Consider the following 17,054-nt stretch of genomic DNA (forward strand, 5'->3'; position numbering starts at 1 on the left):
AGATAAGTATTTGATAAAAAAGAGAGAGAGAGAGAGAGAGATTTCCTCTTTGATCTCCCTCTGTTTTAAAGCAGGAGACCAAAATTATGTAGGTCTTTCAGGATTCTAAATCCCCAAGTAGTGCCATTTGCTTTTTCCATGTCAAAGAAAACCGATACTATATGCTGACATTTTAGAAAGGCATCACTAATGGATGCCTCTAGCTGAACAAGTTGATCAGTAGTAGAATGATATTTTTGGAAGCCTGATGTGTTCTGGAAAAAAGGTTGTTTTTCTACAGAAACCATAGTTAATGAGAGTTAACCATTTTTTCCCCCAGAATCTTGGTCAGAGCAATTGGATATTATTCAGCAATATTGGATCCTTCCCTGGCTTAGGAAAGGCAATTATAATCACCTTTTGTAGGTATCTAGAAATATGCCCTCACAGAAAATTCTGTTGTAAGGTACAACAGTCGATCCACGGCCAACATTGACAGAAGTCCAACAGCAAAGCAGCTTTCATTTATTCTTTTGTTAACAGCTTGTTGTATTCTTCTGTGCCATTCAAAGAAAACTGGATTTATACTTTCTCTGCTTTGTTTTTTTTTGGGGCAAGGAATTCGGGAGATAAGAGGATGTTGTCAATGTTTTTGCAAAAGTTCTCCTGAGCTTGTTGGCAATCACTGTTAGATCATCAACTGTGCAATCACTGTGCTCAAGGATACAAATGGTGGGTAGTATATCTGCCTTTCATTTTCCAGATTTTTTTCCATACTTCTTTGCTGTTGGTGAATTTTGATATAGAAAACGTAAATTGGATCCATGATTCCTTCTGGCTCCAGATGTATCTAGCTCTGGGCACATTTGAAAACAATCAGGTTTGCTGTTGTGGGGTGCCTGCAGAAAATACCCCAAGCTTTCTTCTGGGCTTGGGATAATTTCTGCAGGTACGCCCAGGCTTCTAAACTACAGTACAGTGTGCAGATTTAATCATTGGATTTACAAGGAGAAAAGATTTTGAAAAAGATTCAATGAGTGAATAAGTAAGAGTCAGCTCTCTGGAATTCTGGATATGAGGGCAGAAGTAATGCTATCTGCAGAGCTTTGTGGATAGAAGGAAGAGAATGATATCATTGAGAATATAAATTAGTTAGGGATTTGAACCAGATTAATACAGAAGAAATTTTTATGGAGTGGCAATGAATAAGCCATTTGTGGAAGCTATATATAAGGAGAGTGAGTGCTTGGAAGTGAACATTAGGTTTTTTTTTTGCTTGGAGATTGCAATAAGTGTGGAAATAATAATTGTGGTTATTGTTAATAAGATTGTGGTTTGATGAGAATTGTGTATGAACGTGGAGGGACAAAATTCTACTATCAGTTAATTAACTTAGGCACTTGACTGATTTCATTCAAGTTAATTACTGTGTAAGGTTTTACTGCATATTAGAATTTTGCAAACTTTATGATATATTAAATATCAAAAAAGTTGTTTTCTATTAATCATATTTTCAATAAAAATGAATTTCTTACCTTGTCTTTAATACTAACATCGGCTCCAGCCTGGACTAGTCGTTCTACTATCTCCATATTGTTATTGATAGCAGCCACATGCAATGCTGTCTGTCCATTCTAAGTAACAATGAAAATTTTCTTCAATTTAATTTCAGTTAACTAAGATCAAAATTTTAATATTATTAAAAACATTTATAAAAGCACCTGCCATGCCTGATATATATCTTGTTTATCTTTTATAGATCTAAGAGTTGCTTCTTAATATTACCATATTCTTTTGTTCTTTCTGTTCATCCTTAGTTTCAACCTCCTCTTTACCTAAGTCTAATTTCTTCCTAAAGTTACCTCATCTCAAGTACATAATATGTCAGTCATGACATATATAATAATAGTCATAATAATTATAATTATTATGATTATTATTTCAGACCTCCATGGAGTCATAAGACTCATTGTGGGAGACCCACCTTAGACAACGCAAAGTGTATCATACCGCTCCTTAAAATTATCCATTAAAAACTATCAGGCAATGAATCCCATGGTTTAACCCCCCATGCAAAAAAGTCACTTCTTACCCTCTTATTCTTCATCTCCTTTTGCAACTTCTAGAGATGGCTTCTCATCCTTGTTCCTCCCCCCTTATTCTACTATATGAAAATCTTTCTGGTCAAACCTATAAATATCTCTCAACAGTTTAAATATCTCATTCATTATTATTATTATTATTATTATTATTATTCAGGCCTCCATGGAGTCAAAAGACTCATCGTGGGAGGTCCTTCCTAAGAAACACAAAGTCTATCATACCACTCCTTGAACTCATTGACCATTCTCACTCTCACCACTCCATCAGGCAATACATTCCATGGTTCAACCACCCTCCATGCAAAGAAACCACTACTCACCCTCTTGCTCAGTTTCCTTTCGTAACTTCCAGGGATGGCCTCTTGTCATCACTCCTTTCCGCTGTTCAACTAAGTGAAAGAACTCCCTAGTGTCAACCCTGTAACCACCTCTCAACAGTTTAAAAGTCTCAATCATATCACCTCTCCTTCTTCTATCCACCAAACTCTGCGGTCCACATTCCTTCAGTCGATCCTCATAACTATCATTGTACAGTCCTGAAACCATCTTTGTTATCAGCCTTTGTACCCTTTCCACAGTTATCATGTCGCCCCTTTATCTTCTATGAAAACTCTGTAGTTTGCATTGCAGTTAAACCTCATAACTAATATTGTAGTAATGATATAAGACCTTTCATGTGGTATCCTAACAAACACCTTAGCAAAATCCAACATTATCATAGTGGATCCATTTCCTTCATCCAACTTAACTGTAACATTGTTATAAAATATGAGCAAATTGCTAAAACACGACCTTCTTTTAGTAAACCCATGTTGCTCCTTGCAGAGTATAGCTTGCTTGTCTATCCATTTCTGTATATGCATTCTTATCAACTTCTCTAAAATCTTCACTACCACACAAGAGATTTCTCTTATACCCAATCAATGTTTGGATAAGGCTAAATTGTGATGCATTTCTTCATCTGCTGAAACTGAGCCACCAGGTCTGTAGCAACACCCCATGATATATTTCATTCTGTTAGCCTCCACTTCACACTAGATAGCCTCAAACTCACTGCTACACGGGACATTGTTACTATCATTGTTTTTTTGTGTTTCTACATTAACTGGACTTAAGTCATCCGATATCATTAGTAGTACTCCCTCTCCACCTACTCTAATACCTCTCCTGTCATTCCTAAAAATAGTATACCCATTAGTAGCACTCCCCCAAATCCTCTATTACCTCTCCTGTCATTGCTAAAAATAGTATACCCATTACACTTGATCCCAGTTACCATATGTGATTCTGATAGCCAGTTTCAGTAATGCCAACAATCTTAGGCCACATTCAACAAAGTAACAAACTCAACCCCTTCGTTTCTGATGCTCCTGGAATTTGTGTACGGACATAATTTATCCCCTATAAATATAGCTCCTATAATAGTAGAATTACTAAGTGACACTTTCCAAGAGTATATCATCCAGGTGGTAATATTGCAGGAATGAGGGAAGCAATGCTAATATGGGATTGAGGTGAATGAAATGGAGGTGAATAGTATATTACAGAACCTTAATGTGAATATCTGTGGGATTGGATGGTATACCAGCTCGAGTCTTACATGAAGCAGCAAAGGAATTGTCAGTGCCCTTGACCATATTGTTTAATTTATTGGAAGTTTATTTTTCACTTTATTTTCCAGTTGGTTAGACTATAATAAATTTAGTTTAATCCTTTATCCTAGTGTAAGCAAACAAAGTATGTGCCTGAAAATATCTTCAGGACCGAAGTAAGATGGTGCAATCCCTAGACCTCTCCAGTGGTTCTGCCATAGTATCACCACTCTGGGTCTGCCTCCCACCGACGAGACTTCAATAAAGGTTGAAACCAGTCTGGGTAGTAGTCCTTCCCTTAATGCATAGCAGTATACATGTCCGCAAGGAGATGGGCTTTGCATTATGGGAAATACTGAGACAAGGATTGATGAGAGTGTGGTCCACCTTTGCTACGAGTTGCACCACCTTACCTCAGTCCTGATGATATTTTCAGGCGCAAAATTTGTTTGCTTGCTTACACTTGGATAAAGGATTAAACTAAATTTATTATAGTCTAACCAAGTGAAAAATAAACTTCCAACATCTTTCTCTAAATCCAGAGTAATTTAATAATCAGGTGGTACACCGGTTTGTAACTTGTATAGGTAAATATGACCTCTCCAGTGCTTCTGCCTTAGTATCACCACTCTTGGTTGCCTTCCACTGACGAGACCTCAATAAAGGTCGAAACTGGTCTGGGTAGTGGCCCTTCCCTTAATGCATAGCAGTATATGTGTCTGCAAGGAGATGGGTTTTGCATTATGGGAGATACTGAGACAAGGAGTGATGAGAGCTTAGTCCACCTTTGCTACGAGTTCCCTAGGGATTTCACCACCTTACCTCAGTCCTGAAGATATCTTCAGGCACATACTTTGTTCTTACACTAGGACAAAGGATTAAACTAAATTTATTATAGTATAACCAAGTGAAAAATAAACTTCTAACATCTTTGTCTAAATCCAGAGTAATTTAATAATAAGGTGGTACACCGGTTGGCAACTTGTATAGATAAATATGACCTCTCCAGTGCTTCTGCCTTCTGTCGGTAATTTGCAACAGTAGTTGCAAATTACCGATCAGCATATCAGGATTCATTGTCAAGGTTTTGGAGAAATTAGTTGAGAGCAAAATACAGAAATGGATAGATGGAAATGGGATAATGTATGGGGGGGGGGGTTGGCAGCATGGTTTTGTGAAGGGTAGATCATGCCTCAGTAACTTGCTCACGTTTTATAAAACAGTGACGACTGAACTGGATAATGGCAATTATTATTATTATTATTATTCAGACTTCCAAGGAGTCAAAAGACTCATCGTGGGAGGTCCTTCCTAAGAAACACAAAGTCTATCAAAACCCATCGAGTGGAGGTTCCCCCCCCCCCTAAGAAATACAAAGTCTATCATACCACTCCTTGAACTCATTGACCATTCTCGCTCTCACCACTCCATCAGGCAATGCATTCCATGGTTCAACCACCCCTCCATGCAAAGAAACCACTCCTCACCCTCTTGCTCACAGTTTCCTTTTGTAACTTCCAGGGATGGCCTCTTGTCACCACTCCTTCCTGCTGTTCAACCAAGCGAAAGAACTCCCCAGTGTCAACCCTATAACCACCTCTCAACAGTTTAAAAGTCTCAATCATATCACCTCTCCTTCTTCTATCCACCAAACTCTGCAGTCCACATTCCCTCAGCCGATCCTCATAACTATCATTGTACAGTGCTGAAACCATCTTTGTTATCCACCTTCGTACCCTTTCCACAGTTAAATTATCCCCTTCAAATCCTGGCGACCAAATCTGAGAAAAGAAAATCTCAGATCAGATCAGACCTGGTCTGATCTGGGTCTTATACAACAGAATGATAACTGTTTTATCTCTGCAGGTCAGTGTGCTTCTCATAATTGCAGCAATCCTCTGTGTTACCTTCACCACCTTTGCAATATGTCCCCTAAATTTCAAGTTACTATCAATCATCAACCCCAGATCTCTTGTCTCTGTTACTTCCTACAGTATAACTCCTCCCATAGAGTATGCAGTGTCCCATCGATGTTTCCCAAACCTCAAGACCTTAAATTTTGCTGCATTAAACCGATACCCCCATTCATTTTCCCATCTATCTAGCATATTCAAATCCTCTTGCAGGGCTGCTGCATCTGCACTATTACTAATAATCCTTCCCAGCTTCGCATCATCTGCAAACAACTGAATATCCCCTTGCAATCCACTGACAATGTCATTGATATAAAGGTTTTTTTTTAAATTATTATTATTATTACTATGAGTGACTGCAAAGAGTCCTTAGACTCATCGAGGGAGGCCCTAAACATCGTGCACACACAACTGTTCGACATTCTCACAGTAGCTATCATTTCCTTGCCTTGAACTCATTCACTGTCATAGCACCCACAACAAACTCTGGAAGTTTATTCTACTCATTTACCGCTCTAAAAGTAAAGAACCCAGCTCTAACACCCTTACTAACCACACTCTTGCCCAGCTTCTATAGATGTCCCCTAGTCCTCCCACCACCAGTCCTGATCTCAAAAATATCCTCTGAATTAATCCTATAGAAACCCTTCAGCAATTTGAATGTCTCAATCATATTTGCTCTTTTCCACCTATTAACCAATTTCTGCAACCCATAAATGTTCAACCTGTTTTCATAAGGTTCATTCCATAGACCTGCTCTCATCTTGGTCACTCACTTCTGGATCCTCTCCACCTCCTCCCTGTCAAAAAGAAACCTAGGTGACCAAATCTGGGCACAGTAGTCGAGATGAGGTCTTATCAAGGCTCAGTACAAAGGAACAATAACTTGCTTATCTCTGCTCGTCAGAGTATTCTTCAGCAACCAAGTGATTTGATGAGCTGATTTAGCCACTTTTGCAATGTGTCCCCTAAACTTCATCTCCCTATCCACCAATGCTCTGAAGTCTCTGGCCTCATCAATCTCCTGGAGTACAGTTCCACCAATGTGGTGTACTGCTGCTAATCTTTTCACCCAAATTGCATAACCTTACATTTTGTCACATTAAATTGACATCCATTCTCCTTATCCCAGACCTCCAATCTATCCAAATCATCCTGCAAGATTTTGACATCTTCTGCTCATCAACGAACAAATGAACTGTTCCTCTTAGATCCTTTCCTATATCGTTAATGAACAAATTAAACAGCAGTGGTCCAAGAACAGAACTCTACGCACACCACTAGTCACAGGCCGTCTTTTGGACTCTACTCCTAATAAACTACTCTCTGATATCTCTCTATCAACCACCCTCCTATCCATCTCACCAACCCTTTATCCATTCGTTGTAGTTTACGGATTAGAATTTCATGTGGTATCCTGTCAAAGGCCTTAGCCAGGTCCAGCAGTATCACTGTAAACCCATTACCCTTATCCAGTTCAGACAGCACTGTGTTATAAAACTTCAGCAAGTTCCTGAGGCATGATCTACCCTTCACAAAGCCATGCTGTCCCCTGTACAGTATCTCATTTTCATCAATCCATTCCTGTATTTTTCCCTTGACTACTTTCTCCAAGAGCCTGACAATGACTCCTGATATGCTGATTAGTCGGTAATTTGCAACGGTAGCCTTGGATCCTCCTTTATGCAATGGAACTATTTTCCCCTTTTTCCACACCTTTGGGATTAAACCAGACCCGAGACTCAGATTAAACAACATGGTCAAGGGCACTGATGATTCTTTAGCCGTTTCACGTAAGACCCATTGTCAGCAAAGGTTGGTCGACTGGTAGAGCCTCTGCTACTACCAATGACCTACTTGCCATCAGCATTGCTTAAAATCATTCTGCCGTGTACAGTTTTTCTCTTACTTGCAGCATATTGAAAGAACTGTTTGGGATTCGCTTTAGCTTGCATAGCTAGTTTCCTTTCATAATCCGCTTTTGCTTTTCTTACCACACTCGTTACCCTTCTGGCCTGCACTTTATACAGTTCGTGTGCCTGCAGGTCACCTTTCTCTTTAAATTCCCTCCGCAGTTGTTTCTTTTTTTGCAGCTCAAGCTTAATGGTGTTATTCATATATTTAAACACTACTTGTTTTACTATTCGGACCCTAGGTATACAATCGGCCATAACCTCCTGCAAATGCTCCCTGACCACTTCCCATGCTCTATCGACATCCAGCCCTTGCAGTTTTTCATGCCATGGTACTGAACTCTCCCACTCTTACACTTATTTTTCCTTTCAAACACTTGCTTATTTCCGTTAGCTGAGGCAAGAGTTTTGCAGGCGCCCCAAACTGCCGCTTTGCACTGTGTATTACTCCGCATAACCATGCGATCTCACTCCTTACAACTAATCCCTCATTTTTTTCATCATTTAAACCATTTTCTCTCTCTGTATAATTACTTTCACTCTCTCTGTTCACCACTCTCATTGCCATCTTGTACAACATCGCAGTTTCCTATCAAGCCACTATTTTCACTCAGATTCTGGCTTTCTTCTACCACGACAATCTCACGACCTGACACATACTTCAATTCCTCACTTTCCTTACACTTTCTGCACAGTCTCCCACCACTATCACTGTCCATCCAAACTCCAGTCTCTTTTGAGAAAACATACATCCCACACACACATCACACTGGACAAACTCCCTTACATTAAAGTTTTTGAGCAAAGACGTCGTATTTTTGGACGCCATTATTTTTTGTCGCATTGCCGCCATGTGCTACTCTATCAAACGTATCTTTAAAATACTAAGTTACATAAAGCGGAATTCACACCAAAATCACACAGACACAACAAGCTACCAAAAATAAACAATACTACATTAAGATTTAAACCAATATTCCAATTTTCACTCAAAATAATACTTAGCTTTCGGGAGCTCTCTGAAAACACTACACACCATGTAGCCCTCTAGCAGCTATCCCAGTACTGAGCCCTGTGGGACCCCACTTGTAACCCTATGCTTCCTTGAAACTGCCCCACCATACACAACTCACTGATACCTATCGGACAGCCAATCCTGAATCCAATCTGACATCCAGACCCATGTGCTGCAACTTAAATATCAGCTTATCATGTAGCACCCTGTCAAATGCCTTCGCTAAGTCTAAGAAAATGGCAGTATATTGCCTTTCCCTCATCTAATACTCTTGTAACTTTATCATAAAAGACTAGCATATTGCTAATGGGTTTACAGTGATACTGCTGGACCTGGCAAAGGTCTTTGACAGGATACCAAATGGAATTCTAATCAGCAAACTGCAGCACATGGGGATGGATATAGGGTTGGTGAGATGGATAAGAGGGTGATTGATTGAGAGATATCAGAGAGTAGTTTATTCAGGAGTTCAGTCCAAAAGAAGGCCCTGTGACTAGTGGTGTGCCACAGGGAACTGTTCATTTATTTGCCGATGATGCAAAGTTGGGTAGAGCAATAGTGAATACATATGATGTCAAAATTTTGCAGGATGATTTGGATAGAATTGGCACACTGGAACAAGGAGAATGGATGTCAGTTTAATGTAGTAAAGTGTAAGGTTATGCATTTTGGGGTGAAAAGATTAGCAGCAGTATACCACATTGGTGGAACTGTACTCCATTAAATTGACAAAGCCAGAGTTTTGGGAATGTTGGTGGATAGGGAGTTGAAGTTTAGGGGGGGCACATAGCAAAAGTGGCTAAATCAGATCACTTGATTACTGAAGAATACTTTGACAAGCAGGTTATTGTTCCTCTTTATCAAGCCTTAATAAGACCACATCTTGACTACTGTGCCCAGATCTTCTTGATGGAGATGAGGTGGAGAGGATCCAGAGGCAAGTGACCAAGATGATAGGTGGTCTATGGAATGAACCTTACGAGAACAGGTTCAAGATCTGTTGAGAACTAGGGGCCATCCATGGAAACTGAGCAAGAGTGTTAGAACTAGGTTTTTTTTTTGGAGAGTGGTGAATGAGTGGAATAAGCTGCCAGAGTCTATTGTGGGTGCCATGACTGTGAATGAGTTCAAAGTATGATAGATGCCGTGCGAATGCTGAATAGTTCTTGACATGATGTTTAGGGCCTCCCTCGATGAGTCTAAGGACTCCTTGGAGTTGCCTGTAAATATAATAATAATAAATTACCCCCTTTAAATAAAGCATATTTTACTATCCCTTCACCAAATACATAACCATGTTCGAAGCCATTCATATCTTTATCATGTCTGCATACCACAGCTGAACTTTCCATTTTTCTCATTCCTCCCTTGATGACCTAGTTTCCCTGACTCTCTGCATTAGATCTCATACCAATAAGTAATTTTTCCAGGCTCCTGATGCCAAATGAATTCAAGTGCAGACCATCCCTCTTATACAAGCCTTTTCTGCCATCAAACACACTCCACACATCTAAAAACTTGCAATCATTTCTTCTATGCACCTATGCATGGAATTATTTGCTATCATCGCCCTCCTTCTTAACTTGGTACTGACGTATCTAGTAGCAAATCTACAATTTTTACTCTCTCACATTTCTTTCTCACTTCTTCCAACAGACCTTTCATATCTTTTCTCATGCTATATTTGTCAGTACTTAAATTATTAGTTCCTACCAGAATTACCATCCCTTTTACCTTTCTTTTTTGTTTTCCAATTACGTGTGCCATGTCTTTAATATTTCCCTGGGAAACCAGAAGTAGTGACATCCACGGCAAGTGCAAATTTTAAGATCGAATCACCATACTATATTACCTCTTTTTTCTTAGATTTTAATTGACTTACCTTGTTGTTATTAATATTATGATTACCAAGTTCAGTGCTTTCCTGCCACTTTTTGTTCAGATCCTTTTTCTTATCCTGTCTAAGTTTCATTACAATCTTTTCCACTTTTTCTAATTCTCTGGTCAAATTTTCTAATAATTTCTTTTAATTGGGATATTTCCAATGTCAGCTAAATTATCATCTTCACTGCAGCAATGCTTTTGTTCATTGAGACGAACATTCTCTTTAGTAGTATCAACTTTAACTTGAGGTTTAGACACTGCCCTGCTGTGACAAGTTTTTTGCACCATTCTTAAGAGCAGTAAAAAGTAACATTTCTACAATTATGTTATTTAATGCTGTAGTACAATAAATATACTAAAAAACTACAATAATATACTAAAAAAATCTAAGAAAACACTCAATAAATCAACAAAAATCACCAATCTTTCAGGAGATTTATCAAGTCTAATTAGAGAGAAATATACACAATTTCGATCCCTTTGTTCCTAATAAGTAAATCACTTCTGTTAATGCTCTCATAATAATGAAATGTTTAGTAAGACATGCTTCTGTTATTCCATTCCAAGATTCCATAGTGACATGTGCTTATACAGGGTGTTCGGGATAAATTTGACATATTTATAATTAATTATATTTTTCCGTAAGTTACATGTATTAACACACACTTCTCTTCATTTAAAAGTTTGGACCCTTCTTCATTCATATACAAGATGTCAGAAAGGATGGATAGCTGGAACCCACCTGAATCATGGAAGAGAATAACTTGTATCATGATGATTCGTGCCCGCCATCAAAATAAGGATATTACGACTGCTGCCCAATGCTCCCTGAATACAGTAAAAACAATCAGGCATGAACTAGAGACTTGCAATGGTGACTACGAGGATGTAGCAAGAAGAAAGATCCCTAGCAGACGATCTGATTGCGTTCGTACAGCAGAATTCCTCGCAAATCTGCAGGAACAGGTGTTGAAGAACCCTGGCATTGGAATTCGGGCTTTGTTCGTGGAGTTGCTAACTGTAGTCAAGCCCTGGATAACAAGGGTAGCCAATGGTAGGCCGTATGTATGGCAGCAGGATTCGGCCCCTTGCCACACCTCTGGGAAAAGTCAAAAATGGTTGTCTGAAAATTTCTACGACTTCACCAGTCCAAATGTTTGGCCTCCAAACTCCCCAGACCTTAACCCCATGGATTATTTTGTATGGGGCGCAGTTGAAAAAGACACCAATCGCACTTCCAGTAATACAAAAGCCCAGTTAATGGATAAAATTAAAACAGTTTTTGCGGCCCTTCCCAGGGAGACTGTAGCATCAGCTTGTTCGAGGTTCCGAAGCAGAATTGAAGCTGTGATCGATGCTAATGGTGGTTATTTTGAGTAAATCTTGTTGATAGTATTGTAATTAACTCTGCCTGTAATGTTTTTTTGTCAATTCATTAAATTTAATAGATACAAAGAAGATTTTCTTTTTCCTTACGAAACTGTCAAATTTATCCCGAACACCCTGTATATCCTGTCTATTCTACATCATTCATATGTTCATCTGCATGGATTTCAAGAGACTTCCATGTGACTACGTTACTGAAGGGACAGTCATTATTGATAAGATCACCAAGTCTTATACCAGGGCATTTTTCAAAAGGAAGGGATCCTCAGGTGAGAACAAATGAGCTTAGTTTCTCAACTTGTACATAACATGCTGATAAACTTTGACTATGCATGTTTAAACTTTTTTTTTTTTTTTCTGTATTCAGTAAGCAATAACCATCTACAAAATAGGTCTAGGTTTTTCATTACATAGATTAAGAATAATACTAATACCACATTATTTAAAGCCTTTTCTCCCCAGCAGGATGAAAAAAAAAAAAAAAAGCTATGTTAAACCTGACAAAAATTATGAAAGGTAGAGATGTTAGCAAAATTATGAAAATTAGAACTGTCAAATTAATGGTATTTCCAGTAATGATGTATGAATTTGAAAACTGGATTATTAAGAAGAAAGACAGAAAGCAAACTGATTTATTTGGATTATGGGTGTGAAGAAGATTATTAAGAATCCATAAACTGCAGAAATAACTAATAAGGTTTTAGAGAGTATAAAGACAGAATGCTCCTTGGAGGCAGTGATCACTAAACAGAAGTAGATGTACTTTGGACATATTATGCAAGCAGATGAATCATTGGAAAAGGCAGTTATGCTGGGGAAGACTGAGGGAATGAGAAGGAGAGGAAGCCTTTAAAAGAGCTGAATAGACATCATAAAGGAACTTACCAACTTCAATTTAAAATTGTTGAAAGAAAAGACAAGAGGGTAAGTAAGATAGAGAACCTTTGTTGGCAACATCAACAGTTGGAAATGACTGGATGGCACATGACAATAACAATAGTATTTTTGTCTGCTAATTACATGAGTTCTCTGGTTGTTTGCCTGTATGTGAGATGAAAATCCCAAGTTTCTGGGAGATCTCGCTGCCTCCATATGAGATCAGCTAACTTACCTTCAGTTGAAAAATCTCATATAAGATTCCTCTCTTCATAACAAGAATCAAATTCAGGTCTTTTTCCAATAAAAACCTGCAATGTACTGTAATTCTTCCAACTGTGCTATGGAGGTACTAATTCTTATATATTTAATAGAAATTTAATATACAATAATTTAAATATTCAATATTATATATGTATGCATATATATTTGAATTGGAGATTAAACTGCGCACTCAGTCTCCAAAAGTTAAATAGGGCGTAAAACGGCCTCGCCTACTCCTTATATATATGGGAATAAAAAGGCATTAGCTGATTTTTGAAAATAAAAAAGAGCCTGTGTAGCTCAGTAGATGTGGCGTTAGCACACCATGGCGCTTGGCAGCATGAAGGAAGACTTGGTTTCGAGTCTAGTCGGTGACTAGAGGAAATTTTTCTAAGCCTTTTTTCGACCGGTTCCCGAGTTAGTCGATCTCTGGCATGGGCAAGCAGGTTTTTCCTCCCGGAAACTCGGGTTTTTCATCCCATAAATCAAGAAAATCGACCGTAGAACCCACATTATTTCAGACATTAAATACGAGTGTTAGGGTTAGGGACCATGAGATGGCAGCACCTGTAGAGCCGTCTCTCTTCACTGCATGCCGCTTAATTAGTGATAGCCTTGGGCCAGCTATCTCTGATTGGGTGCCAGTGGAGATTGAACTGCCCACTCAGTCTCCAAAAGTTAGATAGGGCTTAAAACGGCCTCGCCTACTCCCTATATATACGGGAATAAAAAGGCGTTAGCTGTTTTTTTTTTTTTTGATATATTTGAATATTTATATATTTATCTTAAATTTATATATTATTAAACATATTATTATTATTATGGGTATCTCCATAGAATCAGTAGACTCATCGCGGGAGACCCTAACTATCAAAACAATATCTATCATATCTCTTCTTGAATTCATTTACAGACGAAGAACTCACAACTGAGTCAGGCAATGCATTCCACTCATTCACCACCCTCCAGGTGAAAAACCTCATTCTCGCACCCTTGTTAACCACACTTTTCCTTAATTTCCAGGAATGACCTCTTGTTCTTCCATCACTTTCACATAGCTGAAACATTTCCCCTGCATCGATCATATAAAATCCTTTCAGTAATTTAAATGTCTCTATCACATCTCCTCTTCTCTGCCTATCAACCAACCTCTGCAATCCACAAGCTCTCAATCTATCAATCACCAACTTAGTCACTCTCCTCTGAACCCGCTCCACAACCTCCTCATCTCCAAGGTCAGTGTCCTTCTCATTATTGCAGCAATCCTCTGTGTTACCTTCACCACCTTTGCAATATGCTCCTTGAATCTCAGTTTTCTATTAATCATCACCCCTAGATCTCTTGTCTCCCCTACCTCCTCCAGTACAGCTTCTCCAATCAAGTATGCATCCTCCCATCGATGGATCTCAAACCTCAAGACTTTACATTTTGCTGCATTGAACCGACACCCCATTCATTTGCCTATCTGTCTAGTTTATTCAAATCCTCTTGCAGGGCTGCCACATCTGTACTATTACTGATAACCCTTACCAGCTTCACATCATCTGCAAACAACTGAGTGTCCCCCTGCAATCCACTGGCTATGTCATTGATATAAAAATTAAACAATACAGGTCCCAGTACTGAGCCCTGTGGAACCCCACTTGTAACCTTCTGCTTCCTTGATATTGCCCCACCATACACAACTCTCTGATACCTATCAGTCAGCCAATACTGAATCCATTTGACTAACCCGACATTTAAACCCATGTGCTGCAATTTAAATATCAGCTTATCATGTGGCACCCTGTCAAACACCTTTGCAAAATAAAAAAAATGGCAGTATATGCCTTTTCCTCATCAACTGCTCTTGTCACTTTATTATAAAAGGCAATCATATTACTAAAGCAAGAGTGCCCCTTAACAAAAAATCCATGTTGATTCTCATAGATAACATTACCCCTATCTGCCCAACGCTGTATATAGTCCCTCACTAATTTCTTCAAGACCTTAACAACTACTGATGACACACAAACAGGCCTATAATTAGACACTTCCAGTCTGCTACCGCCCTTATGCAGCGGCACTATCTTACCTTCCTTCCATTCCCTGGGTACCTTTCCTGCAGTCAGACTTTTATTGAAAATCCAGGTAAACAGAGCTGTCAGTTCTTTAGCACATTCTCTCAAAACCTGTGGTGAAATACCATCCAGGTCCAACAGCTTTACTGGTATCCAGAGTACTCAGTATTTGGAACACACTCTCCTCTTGCACCTCTAAACCTGCCCTATCCCTCTAGTATTAAAACCTCCTCCAGGATGAAATACTCCAATAAAGTGCTAATTGAACAATTCCAATAAAATGCTCATTGAACAATTCCACTATGTCCTCTGCATCAGTCACTCTATTCCCATTTTTATTCCGCAATGTCATTCTTCCACAATCGTTTCTCTGCTTACTGGCCACATAGCTAAAAAATTCCCTAGGATTTTCTTTGGATCTTAGTTCAATCTCTTCTCATATTCCAGTTTTGCCTTCCTCACCATTCTGGTCACACTCTTGGCTTGCATCTTAATTCTTCGTGTATCTGTCCTCCATCGCTCTCTCCTTGTGAAAACGTTCTCCATAGATAATAAGCCTTAAACACTGAAAGAACTCCTTGATTCATCGGCCAGATCAATGAAGTAGCGTTTGGAGGGAGTGACCTTGATCTCGAAGTGAAGATTCCAATGTAAGGTGACTTGGAGCATTATCTAGAATTAATAAAATTTTAAATTCTACATTTTCTTTCACATATGAAAGAAAATTTAGAATTTCTTTATAAAATAGCTTTCCATTTCACTCACATAATAGTTGATTAAGGCACCCTCAAACAATTTTTGAGTCATTCACGACTTCTTATTGCTCCGATAATGAACTGGAAGTGTATGCTTCCTAATATTTTTGAAGGCTCATAGATTCTCACTGTGCCATATCACTAATGGTTTCAGTTTATATCCATCCACATTACACCCTAAAAGAATCGTAATACAGTCTTTAAGAACTTTGAAACCAGGCATAGATTTTAGCTTTTAGTGGAAGAATGTCTGCTTGGGCATTTTTTTTTCCCAAAACAAAGAGATCTCATCCATATTAAATATTTGCTGTGGCAAATAATTTTCCTCTGGAAGAATTTTATCCAATTTCTCCACAAACTCCTTGGAGGTCTTCTCATCAGCATTTGCAGATCCATCATACATTTTCACGTTATGCAGCACAAAACACTACTTTAATCTCACGAACCAACCGGAAGAAGTGTTGAATTCTAGTCGTAATCGGGCCCTGCTTTCTCCTTCAACATGTTGAAGAGACAGCAGGGCCTGATTACGACTACTAACTCAATGCTTCTTCCAGTTGGTTCTAGTGCTAAGGAGTATGTGCTTCTGGTTCAGGTCCTCTATCCATGATGTAAGTAACTTTTTCCTTTCACCGACAGGACCTTGTTGTTGTTGTTGTTGCTGCTCCATCACTATAATTGATTTAATGGAAGCAGATCCTTTCACAGTCTCTACGATTTTATCCTTATTTTTCAAAGTGGTCGTCACTGTAGAATTATTATTATTATTATTACAGGTGACTCCAGGGAGTCCTTAGACCCATCGAGGGAGGCCTTAAACATCATGTCCACACAACTATATAACATTCTGACAGTATCTATCATACCTTGCCTTGAACTCACTCACCGTCATAGCACCCACAACAGACTCTGGCAGCTTATTCCACTCATTTACCACTCTAAAAGTAAAGAACCCAGCTTTAACACCCCCTGCTAACCACACTCTTGCCCAGCTTCCATAGGTTTCCCCGAGTTCTCCCACCACCACCAGTCCTGATCTCAAAAATATCCTCTGAATTAATCCTATAGAAACCCTTCAGCAATTTGAATGTCTCAATCATATCTCCCCTTTTCCGCCAATCAACCAATTTCTGCAACCCACAAATCTTCAACCTGTTCTCATATGGTTCATTCCATAGACCCGCTATCATCTTAATCACTCGCCTCTGGATCCTCTCCACCTCCTCCCCATCAAGAAGGAACCTAGGTGACCAAATCTGGGCACAGTAGTCGAGATGAGGTCTTATCAAGGCTCGGTACAGAGGTATAATAACTT

The 17,054-nt window shown here is 39.0% G+C and overlaps 1 protein-coding gene across 1 annotated transcript in view; it reads right to left on the reverse strand.

Moving 5' to 3' along the window:
* Positions 1-17,054, reverse strand: part of LOC150108606 (uncharacterized) — a 271,872-nt gene that overhangs the window by 136,249 nt on the left and 118,569 nt on the right. Inside the window, exon 6 of the mRNA XM_090390490.1 lies at positions 1,515-1,613. Within this exon, the coding sequence (XP_090246616.1) occupies positions 1,515-1,613 (99 nt within the window). The remainder of the gene's footprint in view (positions 1-1,514; positions 1,614-17,054) is intronic.

The sequence above is a fragment of the Typopeltis vanoorti genome, chromosome 3, assembly GCF_054136105.1.
Source record: "Typopeltis vanoorti isolate ZY-2024b chromosome 3, IOZ_Tvanoo_1.0, whole genome shotgun sequence".
In the NCBI taxonomy this organism is placed as follows: Eukaryota; Metazoa; Arthropoda; class Arachnida; order Uropygi; family Thelyphonidae; genus Typopeltis; species Typopeltis vanoorti.